Here is an 18,309-nt window from a genome sequence, read left to right on the forward strand (position 1 = left end):
TTTTCGGGTTGCATTTTCTATCGTGGATGGGATGGCATCTCGATATGGAGCCCCATGCAGTGCTCCTTAGCTTTATATGTGTGCTCTTCATACTTTGCAGTTTAATCATATTATTTCAAACAAAAGATTTTTCAGAGCTAAATATGTGGAGCCAGGAGGACAATGCTATGAATACTCAAAAATAATGAAACGTGTTTTATAGCATAAATATGTGGGTGAGGTAATGACTAGACACGGAGATACTCAAAAGATGCATTTTATCAAGAAGACTGTAAAATCCTGTATGCCAACAGGAAATCTTTTTAAAGTGTATTTTGTTTTTACAATTTAAGAAATATGAAAGCCTAATGTCTGTCATTGACCACTGACTGCAACAAACCATAACTTATGGGGACAGGACATTTAAGAGGGGCAAGCTCGGGAATGTTTTGTAAAATCAAGGACAGTTTTAAACTATAACTTGGTCTCAGTTAAAAGGGTAATACAGCAATAGATCTAGCATCATGATGCACTTTACAAGGAGATGAATGGAATTCTAATGTCTGGCTGTAAGGATCTGTGACTCGAGTGGAATATCAAAAATAAGGAAATACTTCAGGAATATTCTGACAATATTTCTACAGGAAATTTACTGACAACCAGTTTACTCAATCAAAATATATTTAATAGGTATTATACTTGTCTTTGTAAGTTTTATTTACTAAAACCTCGTCTTTTCTTTAGATTGTATAAGGAATTGATAATATTATATTTACTCACTGATAGAAAATGGTCAGTCATTTTTGATAATGTTTTGATAAGGAAGTAAGTTTATTAGAATGCCTGGTTTGGGTCAGCATAATGTGAGTTATATAAATTTATCAGAAATGCTGCAGTTTTCCTCAGATTTAGTACGCTGACAGTCTGGCTGTGGGTTACCTGGACCATTACCCTCCTTGCACAAATAAGTTGTTGCACTAATTGAGTAACAGAAGCAAGCATGCATCAGAATGTAGCTGTTTCTTCATCTTATTTTCCTTGTGGCACTAACTGTTGACTAGTTAAGGGGCATCTGTTTTTGTTTTAAAATTTGTCACTAGAAGGCAGTAGACAGTTCTGTTTTCTCTCTTTTAAAACCTTATGTGGCAGAATCCTTACACAGACTTAATGATTTAACAAACTGAGTGGATCTACATTTTATAAATATATTGTGTATTTGCGCCATGATCCAAGACTACATTCTAGCTCATTCACATATTCATAGACTCTATACTCTTTTACATGGTTATGACTTCCCTTGAAGTTATCAGCCCTGCCTATGTTGTGAAGATGATTTGACAAATGTAATAAAGTTGGGATAAAAAGGGAAGGAATAGGATGGGTGAGGAAAGAAAAAGGAACAGAGGAAAAAAAACTATTTGAGCAATTGGTAGACAGAGGTTAAGCTTTACGCTAGCTGTATTGTTGACCATTAAAAGTTTAGCGGTACAGATGCACAGTTATGCTCAAGACTGCCTAGTTCTGCTTTCAAAGCTAAAGATGCACCAGTGGACTCCTAAACAGAGAAGCAGAGTACTCTGTAGCATCATATTATTTGAGCGTATATGTTATAATTACTTAAACATACTTTATCTTGTCAGAGCTACTAGCTTTACACCTATCACCCCAGATGCATTAAAAACAGAGGTTTTCTTAAAATTATACTGAAGGACTTTTATGCATGAGAGGCTATTCAAATCTAAATGAATACATGCTGAAAGGGAGAGGAAAAAAATATGGAAATGGTGTCATAACAATGTGATAGTGATTCTGTTAGCCACTCAATTAGACAAATGTTTCTCTATAGCAGCTGTTTGATACCCACAATGGGTATTTATAGGTTCATAGTTTAGTACTAAGCTAACTGCCCTTGCGAGCCATTTTAAGCCTAGCCAATTATCCCTTGTGAGACTCAAACCCTGCACCTTGTGTTTGTAAGGCAAGCACCTTAGCCATTAAGCCACCCTCCCATAATTTTAAGCTGTGGTGTTTTGTAAGCTCCTTTCACTAGAAAGTCTTTTATACTACGTTTATACTACTAAGAACATTGAGGGTCTTTAAAAGTGTGGCAAATGTTCAATGTGTCAAGATATAGTACCCACATTTCCCATGATTAATGGTAAAACATTTTAAGCAAAGGGAATTTTTACATGTAAAAGTAAGGGGGTAGTGTATGCTCTGAGCTGTGAATGTCAAAAGTTTTTTTATAAGAAACAAAAAGGTGCATGAATGAAAGAACAAACAGAGATATTAAAAATCAAAAGGATATTAGTCCAGTAGCACAACATTTTAATATGAAACATCAAGGTAATTTGGAGAGTTTATGGGTTTCAGTTTTAGAACAAGTAAAGAATGAATTTCTAAATGAAGAAAGTATTAAATATTTAAGAAAAAAGGAATCCATCCTGATACTGAAATTTAATACATTACAGTGGAGAGGCATAAATAAGGAATGCAATTGGAAGAGTTTTGTTTAATGAACTTTAAAAAAAAAAAGTCTTAAGTTAATTGAATAATTGTTTAATTGTTTAAAGGTTAATATACAAGATGACTGTTTTTGGAAAATGGATGTACTCTGTTAAAGGCTATGTTGTAGCAGAGGCGCTAGAGTGAAGAACATTGGTTTTGGAATAAAATATCAATTTCTGCAGTCTAATTCCTGGAGTTCGTTGTGATATATACAATCACAACAGTCTGCCAATTGTATTATATTTTTAACACACTGTACAATGGGAATATGACAGGAGAGGAGGAATGTCAGATACTAAGAGCAGACATGTAATAGTTGGCACATACAGTGACATGGCAAGACGGAAGAGAGGTCCTGAGCAGGGTTACTCCTCAACTTGAATTATGTGCCAATTTGTATTGAATTATGCATCTGAGAAGAGCTCGTCTAGCAGGAAAATTGAATATGGAAAGACTTTGCTGAAAGCATTTGCAGGTGCCTTCTTTGACTAGAAATTTTTGAGCTGTGCATATAAATCTAAGGAAAGACTGATGGGTTTTGGTGGTAGATTCCCAAATATTAGAAGGGCATAGGGTTAGTAAAGAAGAGTGGAAGGGAATTGACATCTTCGGTTGTTCTTGGGTGTTCTTTTTGTCAATCTGATAAAGTATGGGAAAGAGTCTTGGTTTTAAGTAAGAGATGCATCTCATTAGTAGCAATTTTTTCTTCAGTAATATGCAGTGTTGTTCTCTGTGGGAAGTGGTGCTAGGAATTCAGCAAATGCAGTTTGTGATGCTTTTAACAGATGTGAGGTTCTTTGCGGAGCTGACTAGATAGCAGGATGAGTTTGCTCATGAGCATCCAAAATAGTAGCTAGTTATTTTTACTATGTTGACGTAGATTTGGTGGGGATGTATTTTTCTATCAGACTGGAGACATAAGTAAACCTTAAATCAGCATTAGAAAAGTCCATGTGCATCTCAACTCTATTCCACCAGGCTACACTATTACAGAAAATATCCAGCAAGAAGCCTTCATATTAAGGGTCTAATGTATAGTGGCAGTCTGTAAACTGTAACAACCCCAAAGAGTCACGTTGATTAGCTCCCCCACCAGACGACAAAAATCCTCTAGATAGTTACCAGATAATTAGGTTAAGAGATGTTCACTAACGAGAAAAATTTAGCTAAAACCTACATATTGTTTGCAATCAGATATGTACTCCAACCAGAATTTGATAAAGTAACATTTCTCAACCCTGACTTTCTACAACTGGAGTATACGAAGAATACTCTCAGATGGAGTCGTCTGTGCTTTCCTCAAACTTCCAAAATAGCACCAGTCAGAATAAAAAGGTAAAAACACAATGGCTAACAAGAGATTATGCTTCAAAATGACAAAACATGGAAAGAATGGAATAAGAACAAAATCTACTTTCCTAAATTTTTAGACATTTCTGAAATCTCACAAAGCTCCACGATAAAATAGATAAAAAGCTTACTACAGTAACCTCAAAATGAGCATCAAAAAAATCCCAAATTTTGAAAACCCCCAAATAAACAAAACATTGGAGCAAACTAACACAGCCTATCCTAACAAGATTCCCATAGCTATTCAATTAAGCGATCATTTTCTCCAGACATTACTTCCCTGATCAATAAACCCCCAGCTCTCCCATCTCATTTCCCACTGACTTAGCAAACCACATTTAGTCTGCAGATGCAATAAATGTTCTCCATTTCCATTCTGATCAGTCATTTACTGAAAATAGACCATTAGTCTGGAAACAATTCCATATGATAAAACTTCATAAAGGAGGTACATCAGAGTTAAATTGTAGACACCAGGATATCATTTCACCGCAGAAATCGTAGACAGCTGTATACACACAGGTCCTGCAACAATAACTACATACAGTCTCCACTCAACACAAGTTCAGGTCAAACCACAGTGATTCCACTAACAGTCAATATAGAAATTGAGGGCAGCCTAGTTTCTTCAGTCTTCCTTGACCTTTCCAAAGCTTTTAAGGTGGTGTCCCACCCAGAGCTCCTCTCTGAACTTGTAAAGAACATACACTCTCCACCCCTCCTGTGTCCAATCAGCAGCAGTTAGTTAAATGGCAAAACTCTCTCTCTGAATATCAACTGGTCTCTTTTGGGGTTCAGCAAGAATCAGTACTGGGCACCCCTTCCATTTAACATCTTCATAAACTCAATACTGATGCTAAACTGGCCACTGTTGTACAATGAAAATTCCACTCTCATCTGTTTTGTCTCATCTGTAACCAAGTTAATCACACAACAGTCCTTCACTGAAGCTGAATCTTGGCTTAACAATTCTACTCTATTTCTCAGACCCCTAAAAACTCATCTCTTCACCCTAAACATTATCTAAACTATAAGGTACCATTACATAGAAACTGAAGTCATAATTGATAATTTCAAGTTTGTCCAGCACAAATTTCACTTTCAAAAAATATCAAACTAGGATCACTCTATAGGGTCACAAACTACCTGACAGATACTGACAGATGTACCTTCGCATCACCCTTTATATTTCCATCATTAGTAATCACCAGTAAACCTAAACTGGCAACCTTTTATAACAAAGCAGCAAAATTTGAAGACAGTCTTGCATATACAGTAGTTATAAAAAGTGTACACACCCCTGTTAAAATGCCAGGTTTTTGTGATAAAAAAATTAGACCACAATAAATAATTTCAGCACATTTCCCACCTTTAATGTGATCTATAACCTGTACAATTAAATTGAAAAACAAATCAGAGAGCTTACAAAGCATCAAAGGGATCTCATTGTTAAAAGGCATCAGTCAGGGGAAGGGTACAAAAAAAATTTTTTTGAGCATTGGATATACCATAGAACACGTGAAGACAGTCATCAAAAAGTGGAGAAAATATGGGACAACAGTGCTGCTGCAAAGAACTGGATGTCCCTCCAAAATCGATGAAAAGACAAGACAGACTGGTCAGGGAAGCTGCCAAGAGACCTACAGCAACACTGAAGGAGCTGCAGGAATTTCTGGCAAGTACTGGTTGTGTACTACAATTGACAATCTCCCATATTCTCCCTATATCTGGGCTATGGGGTAGGGTTGCAAGACTGAAGCCTTTTCTTACACAGAAAAACATCCAGGCCTGGCTAAAATTTGCAAAATACATCAAGTCTCCCAACAGCACGTGGGGAATGTTATGGTCAGATGAGACCACTGTTGAACTTTTTGACCACAATTCCAAAAGATATGTTTGGTGCTACTGTTCTCCAAACAGATGCTCAGCATTACAGAACACACTACAGTGCTGTTATCCAACTAAAGACCTCTGCTACAGCAACAAGCTACTAAGAACCACAAGTCACAAATACTTCTGGAAATTGTCTATTCCCACTAGGTCTCAAAATTCTGGAACTCAGTCTCCACTTAGTTGACAGAGAATCTAAATACATTCAAAATCCTAATTAAAGAATACCTATATCAAACTTGGCACTTCCTTTCTTGCTACCTGGGTAGTGACAGCTATAGACTATTCTTTACCTACTTTACTCTGCCTCTGTGTATATATTTTATGTGTCACACTGGTACTTTTCCCTCTAACTCCTGTCATGCTCAGGCAGATCACACTACTGCCAATATGCCCGTTGCACTAACTCTCTTCCTATACGTGCCTTCTGCATTATCACTAACTGCTACCATTTCTTCCCATCTAATGCATCTAATACAACACTCCATTAATAAATTCCATTCTACAACTCTCTGGGTATTGAAGCATATAAATTTTTGCTTTATATTTCATGTTTGTTCATGGGCATATACTAGACTAAAAACCCTGGGGCCTTTATAAGCCTAGTAAACACCCCAACTGTATCCCACATGATTATGTGCCTTAGAGGTTATTTTAAGGTGTATAAATAAGCAAGGCCAAAATTGACATGCCTCTGTCCATTACAGACACAAGTACTAGACCCAGAGTGTATTCCATTACAGACACAAGTACTAGACCCAGAGTGTATTCCATTACAGACACAAGTACTAGACCCAGAGTGTATTCCATTACAGACACAAGTACTAGACCCAGAGAGTGTATTCCATTACAGACAAGTACTAGACCCAGAGAGTGTATTCCATTACAGACACAAGTACTAGACCCAGAGAGTGTATTCCATTACAGACACAAGTACTAGACCTAGAGAGTGTATTCCATTACAGACACGAGTACTAGACCTAGAGAGTGTATTCCATTACAGACACAAGTACTAGACCCAGAGAGTGTATTCCATTACAGACACAAGTACTAGACCCAGAGAGTGTATTCCATTACAGACACAAGTACTAGACCCAGAGTGTATTCCATTACAGACACAAGTACTAGACCCAGAGTGTATTCCATTACAGACACAAGTACTAGACCCAGAGTGTATTCCATTACAGACACAAGTACTAGACCCAGAGTGTATTCCATTACAGACACAAGTACTAGACCCAGAGTGTATTCCATTACAGACACAAGTACTAGACCCAGAGTGTATTCCATTACAGACACAAGTACTAGACCCAGAGTGTATTCCATTACAGACACAAGTACTAGACCCAGAGTGTATTCCATTACAGACACAAGTACTAGACCCAGAGTGTATTCCATTACAGACACAAGTACTAGACCCAGAGTGTATTCCATTACAGACACAAGTACTAGACCCAGAGTGTATTCCATTACAGACACAAGTACTAGACCCAGAGTGTATTCCATTACAGACACAAGTACTAGACCCAGAGTGTATTCCATTACAGACACAAGTACTAGACCCAGAGTGTATTCCATTACAGACACAAGTACTAGACCCAGAGTGTATTCCATTACAGACACAAGTACTAGACCCAGAGTGTATTCCATTACAGACACAAGTACTAGACCCAGAGTGTATTCCATTACAGACACAAGTACTAGACCCAGAGTGTATTCCTATCTGGTGATCCAGGTTTCTCTCCACTAGGGTTAGGGAAGAACTCTGCTTCACATGAATGGGAAGCCTATTCCAGAGAAGGGGAATTCTCTGATGGACATATCTGTCCCTCCGTGTCCTATTTATGTAGCAAAAGTTTAAATCCATATATGCAAAAGGTCCATCAAAGTGGGATCTAAGGAGGTCTTGTATGCCAGGCATAGCTTGCTTGTCAGTCTGTAGGTAACAGAATAGCAAAATGGCTTTGCGGCGACTTGCATAGGACATGTTTACACCCTGAATTGTTTTTGTGAGAAATTTCTGTGGACATCCAGTTACTGCATGCGCCTAATTAGGTACATACTAGAGGGAGCATTGTACTCATTGATGGGCTTGGTGAGGACCAAATACAGTGGAACATTGACTTTGGACTCAAAATGCCATGCCCTTAATCACAAGTTCAAAATAGAATGGATTTCCTTACTACCTTAGACACATGTTGGTCAAAAGCCAAGTTACTATATATGTATGTACCTAAATCCTTGATTACTGGTTCTGTTCTACTCTTATGGGTGTTTCATCAATGAGGTAATTTCCTAGAGTGGCTGACATACCAATGGGTACTATTACGTGTTTCTTGGCCCCAAGTTTTAAGCCATGGCTTTACCACCCAGTCATTTGTTTGCATTAGTCCTCCCTGTAGGATTAGTGTTTTGGGGGATTTTATGACTGCAAACTAGGAGCAGAGCTCCTTGACATTAGCCTTGACCTCTGAGAAGAGAAGTAGATTTCAAAAAGGAGCAGACCCAGCACAGAGACCCGAGTGGTTCAGCTAGTGACCAGCCTCTGAGTAGGTGGTCTCCCCTCCTAAATTCCTGGGTCCTATCCAAGAGCCATCTGGCTGTGCAGCACTTAACATAGGGGGTTATGCCTACATCTGTGAATTTGTTTACAATGCCAGAGTAGTCAGTATTGTACTAAACATGTGTAACATCTGTTTACCTATTAGTGAATTATGTATAGCAAAAATTATTGCTACCTTACATGTTATATACAATTTCATTGCAGAGCCCCCCACCCCCACCCCCAGAACTCCACTGGAAATGTTTTTTGCCCAGACAGGCTTTCCCAGTCAAAGAAACCGATTAAGCATCATGTTATTTTCCAAACTACCTATGCTCACCTGGGTAAGGTATTTGACCATAGGTGACAATTTCATACATCACAACTCCAAAGGACCAAATATCTGATTTGACAGAGTAATATCCATGGCTAATAGCCTCTGGAGCAGTCCACTTGTACGGAATGATCTTCTCATGCGAAAAGTAAAACTCATCCTGCAAAGAGAAAATGTGGAAAAGTTGCAATTAAAGCTGAAACAAAGAGAGAGAGAGAACACTTCACTCAAGTGAACAAATAAACGTTAAAAAGGTACGAGACATCTCTGCATAATTAACTCCAAATTAGCTCTCTTTGAAATAGCATTGGTCTGCAAATCAAAATGTGGTTGACATCTTATTCATCTTTCAAGGGCTACAAGAACACTTTTGTTTACATACTTATTGTTGAAACTAGTCAAAAACAGATTTCTGTTAGTGTGCCCTGCCCTTGAAGTGTTGGCATTATGAGTCATTAGAAATTATGTCAAGTCTTACAGGATTGCCTCAGATATAGGGTTATACAAGTTTTGCACTACCAGATCATATCCTGCTTAATACAGACACATTTTGTACATCTATGAATTCTTTCCAGTCATGTCAGTGTGACCAGCCCCTCCCCAAAAACTCCTGGGTAATGGGAGATGGACATCCTTCCACTGTTTTGCAGCGAAACAGGGAGTACTCCAAAGTTTCAGGGTGGGTCATTAATTTCCTGTGGTCCCCTGACTGGCAGCAGTTTCTATTTTGCCATGACTATTGTTGAAAATGCCCTGCCTTTTGTTCCTTACTGAGTCCCTTTAGTGAGGATCCCATGCCAGATCTGGAACCAGAGGGGACAGTGGCACATTTGCATTTTTTTTTTTGGTAAAAATTCTCTATAAAGGCTAAAACTTCGAAACCATGAGGGTTTTATTCTACTTTTCCATTTTTTTAGATGCCGATTTAAGTTCCTCACTGAACAGAAGTCCTGCGAATAGGGAATCCATAAGAGTTGTGCGAGTCTTTAATGAAGTTTGTAAGCCAGAGCCAGAGTGATGGTTAACTGTAGTTCATCAGCTGTAGGTCTAGTTGAACCTCAGTCCCTTGGCACACAGATAATGTGATTGAAGATGAGGACGTTGCAGCTGTAATCCTATCTTTTCAACGGGTAGGTCCTCAGCCATATGGATCATTTGGTCTATTAGGTTCTGTCAAATATAACCCATGTTTATCAAACCATTGACTATCCTCAAAGACAAAACAAAAGCATGTTATCTAAATATTTTCATTACCCAAGGTTCCTTACTGGGCAGATGGACAGCACAGCTTTGGCATGAGTGCCTGTTTCAAGGCTGCTACAGTAAAAGATCAGGCTTGAGCTTAGATTTTACAGACTGATCCCTGAGAGATGGAAAATTATTTGGCTTCCTGAGCATGGAGGCTGTGTCAGGATTGTCCCTAACTTAATGGCACTCTTGAGAATATCAAGCAGGAGTGGAACAACAACCCCTGAAGCCTTTCCTGGGATGAGGAAATAGGAACAGTGGGAAGCCCTTCCTTTTCCTGCAAATCTAAAGACAGCTTCTGAACTTGGATTCTTTGGAAGGTGACCCATGTACCAAGCTAATACGGTCTCTACATCAGTGGTGCTGGTTGACTTTTTTGGGGATAGGACTGATTTAGATGAAGTGTAAGGCTTGAGAGCTAAAAGGCTTCAGAGCAGTTTTCAATCAGGCCACTAGAGCACTGTCCTGTGGTGGTCTGCTGTATTATCAAAAACACTAGTCCCATTTAGCCATGTGGACTACTAGGCATTGCTGAGTGGGTAACAAAGAATACATAGGTTCTGCTTGTTCATCAAATGTCCCCATTTGACACCCCCAGGTCCGAAAGGGTCTGCAACTGAAATAGCATTGCCAAGAGGGGAAGAAGGAACCAGAAAGTACCCCGCAAGTAAGCCAATGTCTGAACAGTCTTCCAGAGTTCTACGCATTCCCACAGTACTTTGTCTAAAGCCCACTCACAAAGGTAGGAGCAGTTTGGTGGTATAAAGGGTGCATTGCCCAATTCTATATTCAGATCTTTCTGCAACAAAAAGGGAGAAGCTGAGGCAAACCCTTGTGTCAGAGCCTAGTGGACCAAGCAGAATAGTCCTCAGCTGTTCCATGTCCACCCCCAAAGGACCCAAATCCCTCTTTCTTGAAAGGGAGCAGGCAAAGTAGGGATGGAGCAAGACAGTATGAAGAAGGTATAACCCAGGGATAAAAGGGCCACCTCAACAGGGGACCAAGTGCACAGGAGCCATGAGGGGAAACAAAAGTATGAAAAAGAGGAGACATAGGGAGGGAGCCAGGACTCCAATAGCAAAACTACTTGAATAATCTGCATTATCAGCATCAACAAAACTACAATCCTTCATAAAATCATCCAAGGCTAGCTTCGAAAGAAAAATTGCCAAGGACTCCAAAGATAACCACAATGCATTATTTAGCTGTGTCAAGAAACTAAGTGGCAATTCTCAGATCTGCTTGGAGTTAGTGCAGAATGGCATAAAATACACTGAACTGGCTGACATCACCAATATCCTGGCAGACAGGTGCAAACTTCACCCTCTTCTCACCCCCAAAAAGGGTCCATAACCATACCAGAAGAATGTAGTGCCCCTGAAATCAGACACTGGTTAAAACAGCCCTCTCCAAAGCCAAAAACACAGCATCAATGGGACCAGACTGTGCACCAGGCTGCATCCTACACAAGCTCAAAGATGAACTAACCCCTCAGCTAAACGCACTGTTCACACTCGGCCTCTCCACAGGCTAAGTGCCCATAGTGGCGCACAGCAACAGTTATTCCACTCCACAAAGGTGGAGCCACAACAGACCCCGAGAACTATTGCCCTATAAGCCTGACTAGCTTGGTCTGCAAAGCTATGGAGCGCATCATCATGGATCTAATTAACAGAGACATTGGGAACCTCCAAACACTGGACCCTACTCAGTTTGGTTGTAAGGGCAGATTATGCTTCCTAAACCTGGTGGACTTTGAGACAGTTACCAAGCCTATAGACGAGGGAAAGGGGGTCCACACAGCCTACCTGAACCTTGCAAAGGCCTTCGACACCATTCCCCATTCTGGTATTATAGACAAGCTCACCATCCTGAACATAAACCTCTATGTCACTAGATGGTTTGCCAACTGGGTCACAGACAGAACCCACATGGTAAGAGTTGCGGGAGCTAGGTCTGACTCTAAACAAGTTACAAGTGGCATTCCCCAGGGCTCAGTCCTAGGACCCCCTCCTGTTCGGCATATACTTCTCAGCGGTACAGGCTAGCATAGGAGAACTATGGCTGACTAAATTCGCAGACTACTGCAAACTGGGGGCTGTAATTGACTCTCTGGCTGACACAGACATCCTCCAAAAGGGTCTCACTGAGACAGATACCTGGTGTCAAAACCATGGCCTCAAGCTAAATGCCATGGGCATAGTCATCCCCTTTGGAAAAAACAAAGCACCCACAAACTACCACATAGGTGGTAGTCCCCTAAATACAGAAGACATAATAACTGATCTGGGGACCCAAGTAGATAGTAACCTCTCCTTTGATAATCACATTGCCAAAATGGTTAGAAAATCCTTTTATGTGGCCCACCTAATCACAAAAGGGTTTGCATCCAGATCAAAAGAGGTCATTGTGCCCCTCTACTCATCACTCATCAACCCAAAGTACAATGCCCCATTTGGGATGTACCTTACAAGACACCTGCAACAGCTGGAAAGACCACTGAAGTACCTCACCAAGAGGATCACTTGCCTCAAACAGATGCCCTATGCAACTTGACTGAAGAAACTCCAGCTGTACTCTGTTGCATACCACCTACTCAGAGGTGATCTCTGCCTGACATACAAGGCCATGTCCAACCCAGAATTGATGGACATGCTCCACCTAAAGAAAATCATATGCCCTCAAAACTCACAACAATAAATAGGACGTGTTGGAGGGATAGATTCCTGTCCCAGAGACTTCCCATGCTTTGGAACAAGATTCCAATCTACATTAGGCAGAGCTCCTCGCTAACACTCGAGAAACCTTGACGAGTGGATGGGAAACAAAGTTTACCCCAGGGATCACTTCAATGGCTCTGCTGGACAGACGCACAGGGAAGTAATCTAAGGGGGCAGCAAAAGCCAGCACATTCTGGTTAGGCTTATAAATGCCTTCGGGCAGATACCCTAGTATCTACTTAAAAGTTTTTTAGAACAACTATTCATGATTTTCACTTTTTCATGGGAAGAATCCCAAATCAATGAACATTAGGGTAGAGGACAGTCTAGTTGGAGAGAAGGCACTACAGGGTAGTGGAAGCAAATCTTCCAGATTGTAATGTTTGAAGGTGGTGTACACAGATTACCACAATGGCTCAGTTAGTGACCCTTTAAGAATGGGTGCTGTGGCTCTAGTGGAATGCATCTTCGTGGCCAAGGACTAGTTCTTCATTGTGACAAATACAATGAGCTAGCAATTTGGAAAGGGGACATTTGTCAACCGTCTACCCTCTTTCCCTTTTAGAAGGGATAAAATAGACCACGTTTTCAGTAATCCTACATTCTGTATAAAAATCTTGTCTATGCATACGTAGGAAATGGAGGGTCTTTCTCCTGAGTTTTGAGGTTTTGCTGCATAGCTAGTCAAATGTCAATTATGAAACCACCTTAGGCATAAAGAGGAGTTAGTATGCAGTGATACTGTCCTGATGGAATACCAGGAAGGCCTTTTTGCAAATCGGGGTTGGAGTTTTGACATCCACCTAGCTGAAGTGACTGCCATCAAGAACAGTATTGTCCCAGACAGGAACTGATGGGGAGTGATGCTGTTGGTTCCAAGATGGGGTAAAAGTTAGTTTCTCTAGGAAATAGTGGAGATCCCATGGTGGAGAAATCTGCTTTCTAGGTGGCCAGAGATAGATACTCCCTCCCCTTGAAAAACTGCTTTGTCAAAAGCCTAAAATACAAGGAGGGCTCCATGTGGAGAAAGGTTGAGATACCAGAACACACAGAGATGCAAATTAAACCTGACCTGTAAAGGTCTGACATACTCCAGAACCAATGCCACTTTAGATTTTTTGTGGGGGTCAGATCCCAGACTGCCACCAGGGAAATCTTTCCATATTGCTGGGTGAGTATGTTTTGTGTTGTTTCTTACACTCCTCCACAGTACTCAGCATGTCCTCTAATTTGGTCTGCCTGGAATCGGGTTCAGATCATCCATCCTGTCAGCCTTGGTGTGGCCAGGTCTTGGTACAGCAGAAACCTGTTGTGTGTTAACAGGTCCACACACTGAGGCAAAACTTTGTGCTTTCCTCTTGCTGGATGGCTTAGGAGAGGAAGATATGAGAAACCTTTCTGGTATTTCCTTCCTTGCTTTTATCAATATGCTGGGTATCAAAGGGTACAGGAAACGTATACATGAACTGACCTGTCTAATTTAGACAACATTCCCTAGGCCCATGGAGTTGCTTATGTGGTACAAACTTGCCTGTTCAAACTGGAGGCAAACAGGTCTGTGCAAGTGCACCTCACCTCCTGGTAAGATCCAGAAATACATCCCTGTTTAACATATGTTCATGGTAGTCTGATTGGGATCTGCTCAGCCTGTTTGCCACTACATTCTGTACTGATCAAGGTCCCAAGAATCCACTTCTGGTAGAGCAGCGTCTGCTGTCCATCCTGTACCTTAGCTGTCTGAAGTGCTTGGCCAAATATAATTCCTAAAACTATATGGTACAAAGTAGTTATCTGCATGGAGAGTCTTGAGTAACCCATAACACACATTTAGCTTAAATACAAAATAAGAATATGTACTCTGATGCAACAGCTTTCTTGTTTTAACAAGTTAATGATCTTACATAGGATGCACAACAGTTTTCTTGGGAGGGAGAGGTCAGAAAGGCTGTGGGGATGTTTTTTTCAGATGTCATTTCCAGCCTGGTGGTTTGAAATGCACCTCATTTGAATTATGGTGGACTGATGGTTTTATTTCTTTCTGATCTTCAGCTTCCCAGATTTTCACAGATGCATTTACAATTTGCAATTGTACTTTTGCTAAGTCTCACTATATATTATTACTTTTTGCTTATTTTTATGTAATATGGAGATTTTTCTCCCCGGGCCTCCACTGAAAACAGGCTCCTTGAGCCCAGTGGACCTCCCCGGTTATCAAACTGGAAATAAATAAATTAAATTTACATAGTGGGTTCAAGGCTTAAGATTTTAAAATCACAGATCAGACAGGTTTAGTTTTAGATATAGTAAACAAGACACAATAAAAGACCATCAGAATGGTTAAAAAGAAATGGAATTAAAAAAACATTTGGAAGTTTTAAAAAAATGTGCACGATCGCCATGCGTGGTAGAAAGTAAACTACTATGCCATTTGCTTTAATTCACACTTCGTTACAGAACTGTATAAGCTCCTTTGCACTTACTTACAGAAGTTTCACTTCTACAGTGTGTGGCGACCCCACACTTTTCTACTCATTTTCAAATATGTCATACTACAGAATCTGATATTTCAATACATATTTTCTCAAACCAGATGTCTGAGTTTACAGCGCATTAATTTAGGCTAGTCTTTTAGCTGACATACCCTTCACTTTTCTATCAAACTATTTTCCTGTACTCTCCTTCCATTATATAAGTAAATCAAAACACCAACTCCAATACAGGAATCCACGTAGAAAAAAGTAACGAACCAGTCGACCACAGTGTAAACGGAGCTGACAATAAGGCACAGACCAGAGCAATGCAGGTATAAAATAAAAGCGTTTATTCCAAATGAGCACACCGACTGAGCACTTTCACCAGGTAAACTGGTTTCTTCAGAGTCTCCTTCCATTATGTCTAGAATTCCGCCTCCCTACTTATGTTTCCCCATCTTCTTCTAGGTATCACTAACCTACACAATCTCTCCCAAACATAACCTGTCACTTCCCCAGCTCCCACCTTTTATCCAAATACCTTAGCCCAATCCTATTTCACTTTTGCCCTCCTGTATTGTTCTCAGTACTTGCCATCTTCTCCCTCAACCATCTTTTCTAATCCCTGTTCTCAGCTGCACCATGCAAATGTTCTCTTTGTCACACCGGTCTCTACCACCAAGATGTGATAACTAATTATATCAGAAACAAAACATCTTAATATGTCATGGGGATCATGCATAAGAAACTCAGAGTGGTATAAAAACATAACATTGTTTTTCCCTTTATTTTAGATTCCAGAGTGAAATAGCCAGAGCTGTTTTTAAGATTTAGCTTCAAAGCTGTATATGCTTAAACTATAACAAATGTTAATTAGCAACTCTCAAAAAAACAATTTTAGAAAGTAATCCTAGACTTAAATTTAAAGGACCTTAAGGACTTTATCATCTTAATGTACATGGCTGTATTTAAATTCAAGAATAGAATACTCGGAGCCATTTTCATTCAGTTTCAGGGTAGTGAAAATCCTTTTCATGTGCAAATGCTTAAACGGTGATCATTAGCATGTAACTTTAAAAGAACCTCAAGGGCTTTAACAAAAGATCAGACTAAAAAAATAAAATATAACAAAATACATTTTGTGGTTTAGCGGTCATAATGCTAGTACATACTTAAAACTGCTGGAGCTCGGGCCTGGTCTTTTCTAGGCAGTAAGAATATGCCATTGTAGCTCCGTTTTTCCCTAGGACTGAATTGTTTCCTTCCAGTGGTCCCAGTTTTAATGAAACTAGGATATGAAAAGTGAACTTGTGGCTGGGATATCCAAGAGCATTTTGCCAATAGATTCTTTAATACTTTTAGTTTTATGTCAGACAGATGTGGGCTCTATTCTTTTTCCCCACACAGTTGCATGTATTGCTTTGGACCATCACACTCTGAGCTACAGCTGTAGAGGTAACTCTACTTCTCTTCAGCACAGGGCAGGTGAAGTGGTGTGTCCCATTTAAAAATTCACAAAATGTGCAGTCTTATTTGTATGCAACCTTCTTTGGGTCATCTATTGTTTTCCACCCAGTCCCCAATGTTTTTGGCCTTTTTAAAAATGAAACTTTTGAGTTCCAATATTACTCAAGTTGCTTGCTCTGACCATAACCCAGTTGTCTGTAATGGTTTTTCTAATCTCTCTCTAGTCTGTGGTGAAAGTCAGTGCCACATGCTTCATTGCCTTTTTTCCTGTGAAGGAGGGTTGTTGTAAGGCTCACCATGGAGAGTACTTTGTACTATCCAGTTTTAGGAATTCTACGTTCTGTACTGGTGGGACATGGGTGACAATCAGGGATATTCCACACACTCCTGTGGCCATTTCTGAAGCTTGCATGGTCCACCTGCAATGCAGGAGTGAGCTCCTTCTGAATTATGCACCACGTGATATGGTCCACCTGCAATGCAGGAGTGAGCTCCCTCTGAATTATGCACCACGTGATATGGTCCACCTGCAATGCAGGAGTGAGCTCCCTCTGAATTATGCACCACGTGATATGGTCCACCTGCAATGCAGGAGTGAGCTCCTTCTGAATTATGCACCACGTGATATGGTCCACCTGCAATGTAGGAGTGAGCTCCTTCTGAATTATGCACCACGTGATTAGTAAATTCTCACTTGCAGCACTTCTTCCTTCGAGGTAGGGAGGCATGTTTTCAGGCCAGGATAAGTACTCATCTCCTTAGAGAGAAGTTTCTTCATCCTAACCCCACCCCAGTTCCCTAATACAGAAATTTGCCACGAGGTCTTCGTGCTACATTTAGTGAGTCTGTGGTTATTTTTGACTGGGGTGTCCTGAATGGCATCTCCCTGTTCTGTGCAAGTCAGAGTCCACTATGAGATCTCCTTTATGCATAGTAACAGAAAAATCAGTGTCCAAATGACACCACCTATTTTTCAAGTGGTACTGGAGTTTCATCACGTGTAGACATACTAAGTGGGACTATCAAAATGATTCCTTACATGTACCCTAATAGTGAAGTACTTCATTAGTTCTAGCTTTTCCTGGTGGAGACTAAACTAGGATATCCAGGCATTTTCCCACAAAAAACACTTTCTTTGGGGGGGGGGGGGGGGGTCAGGAAAGATTTTTCTCTGTTGATAGTCAGGCCCAGGTCCCTGAAATAGTTCAATGTGGTCCAGAGACAAAGTGATAGCAAGACTGCCAGGATCAAGGAATCATCCAAGTACAGGTAAGTTTCAATGACCTTTTTCCTGCAATAGGAGATTACTGAATGCAGACATTTTGCCAACATTGGGTGCAGCAGACAAGCCAAGGGGCAGGATGGTGAATTGTAGTGTCCACCCCATGCTGCAAACATTAGGAACTTTCTGCACTTTTAGTATGGGGACATGCACCACCAAAGACAGCCACTTGAAGTAGAAGTGACAGGTGTCCTTATAGGGTGAGAACAGGACAGGGCTAGAATGGGAATACAAGGGCTTTCCTTCCATGGAACTAGGAAAAGCCTTGAGTAAAAACCTCACCCTTCCTACCACAGGGTATCTTTTTTATGACCTGGGTCTCCAGCATGTTTTGTACATCTTGCAGAATACTGTCCAACTAGTCTGGTATTGGAGATATACCCTTAAAATGAGGGATTTCCAGGAAACCAAGACCATCTATTTTTACAAAGTAAAGAACTCACTAACCTTGGGCACCTTCTTCCCATCTTTTTGCAAAGGACAAGTACCCTCCAATTTTTTTTTCTTTTATATATGGA

General features: G+C 40.4%; 1 protein-coding gene across 1 annotated transcript in view; it reads right to left on the bottom strand.

Moving 5' to 3' along the window:
- The window catches only part of LOC122817181 (protein-tyrosine kinase 6-like), a 171,030-nt gene that overhangs the window by 33,755 nt on the left and 118,966 nt on the right, over nt 1-18,309 (bottom strand). Inside the window, exon 7 of the mRNA XM_044090395.1 lies at nt 8,610-8,763. Coding sequence (XP_043946330.1) covers nt 8,610-8,763 — 154 coding nt within the window. The remainder of the gene's footprint in view (nt 1-8,609; nt 8,764-18,309) is intronic.

This window comes from Protopterus annectens, chromosome 12.part0 (genome assembly GCF_019279795.1).
Source record: "Protopterus annectens isolate FY-2018-M chromosome 12.part0, PAN1.0, whole genome shotgun sequence".
Classification (NCBI taxonomy): Eukaryota; Metazoa; Chordata; order Ceratodontiformes; family Protopteridae; genus Protopterus; species Protopterus annectens.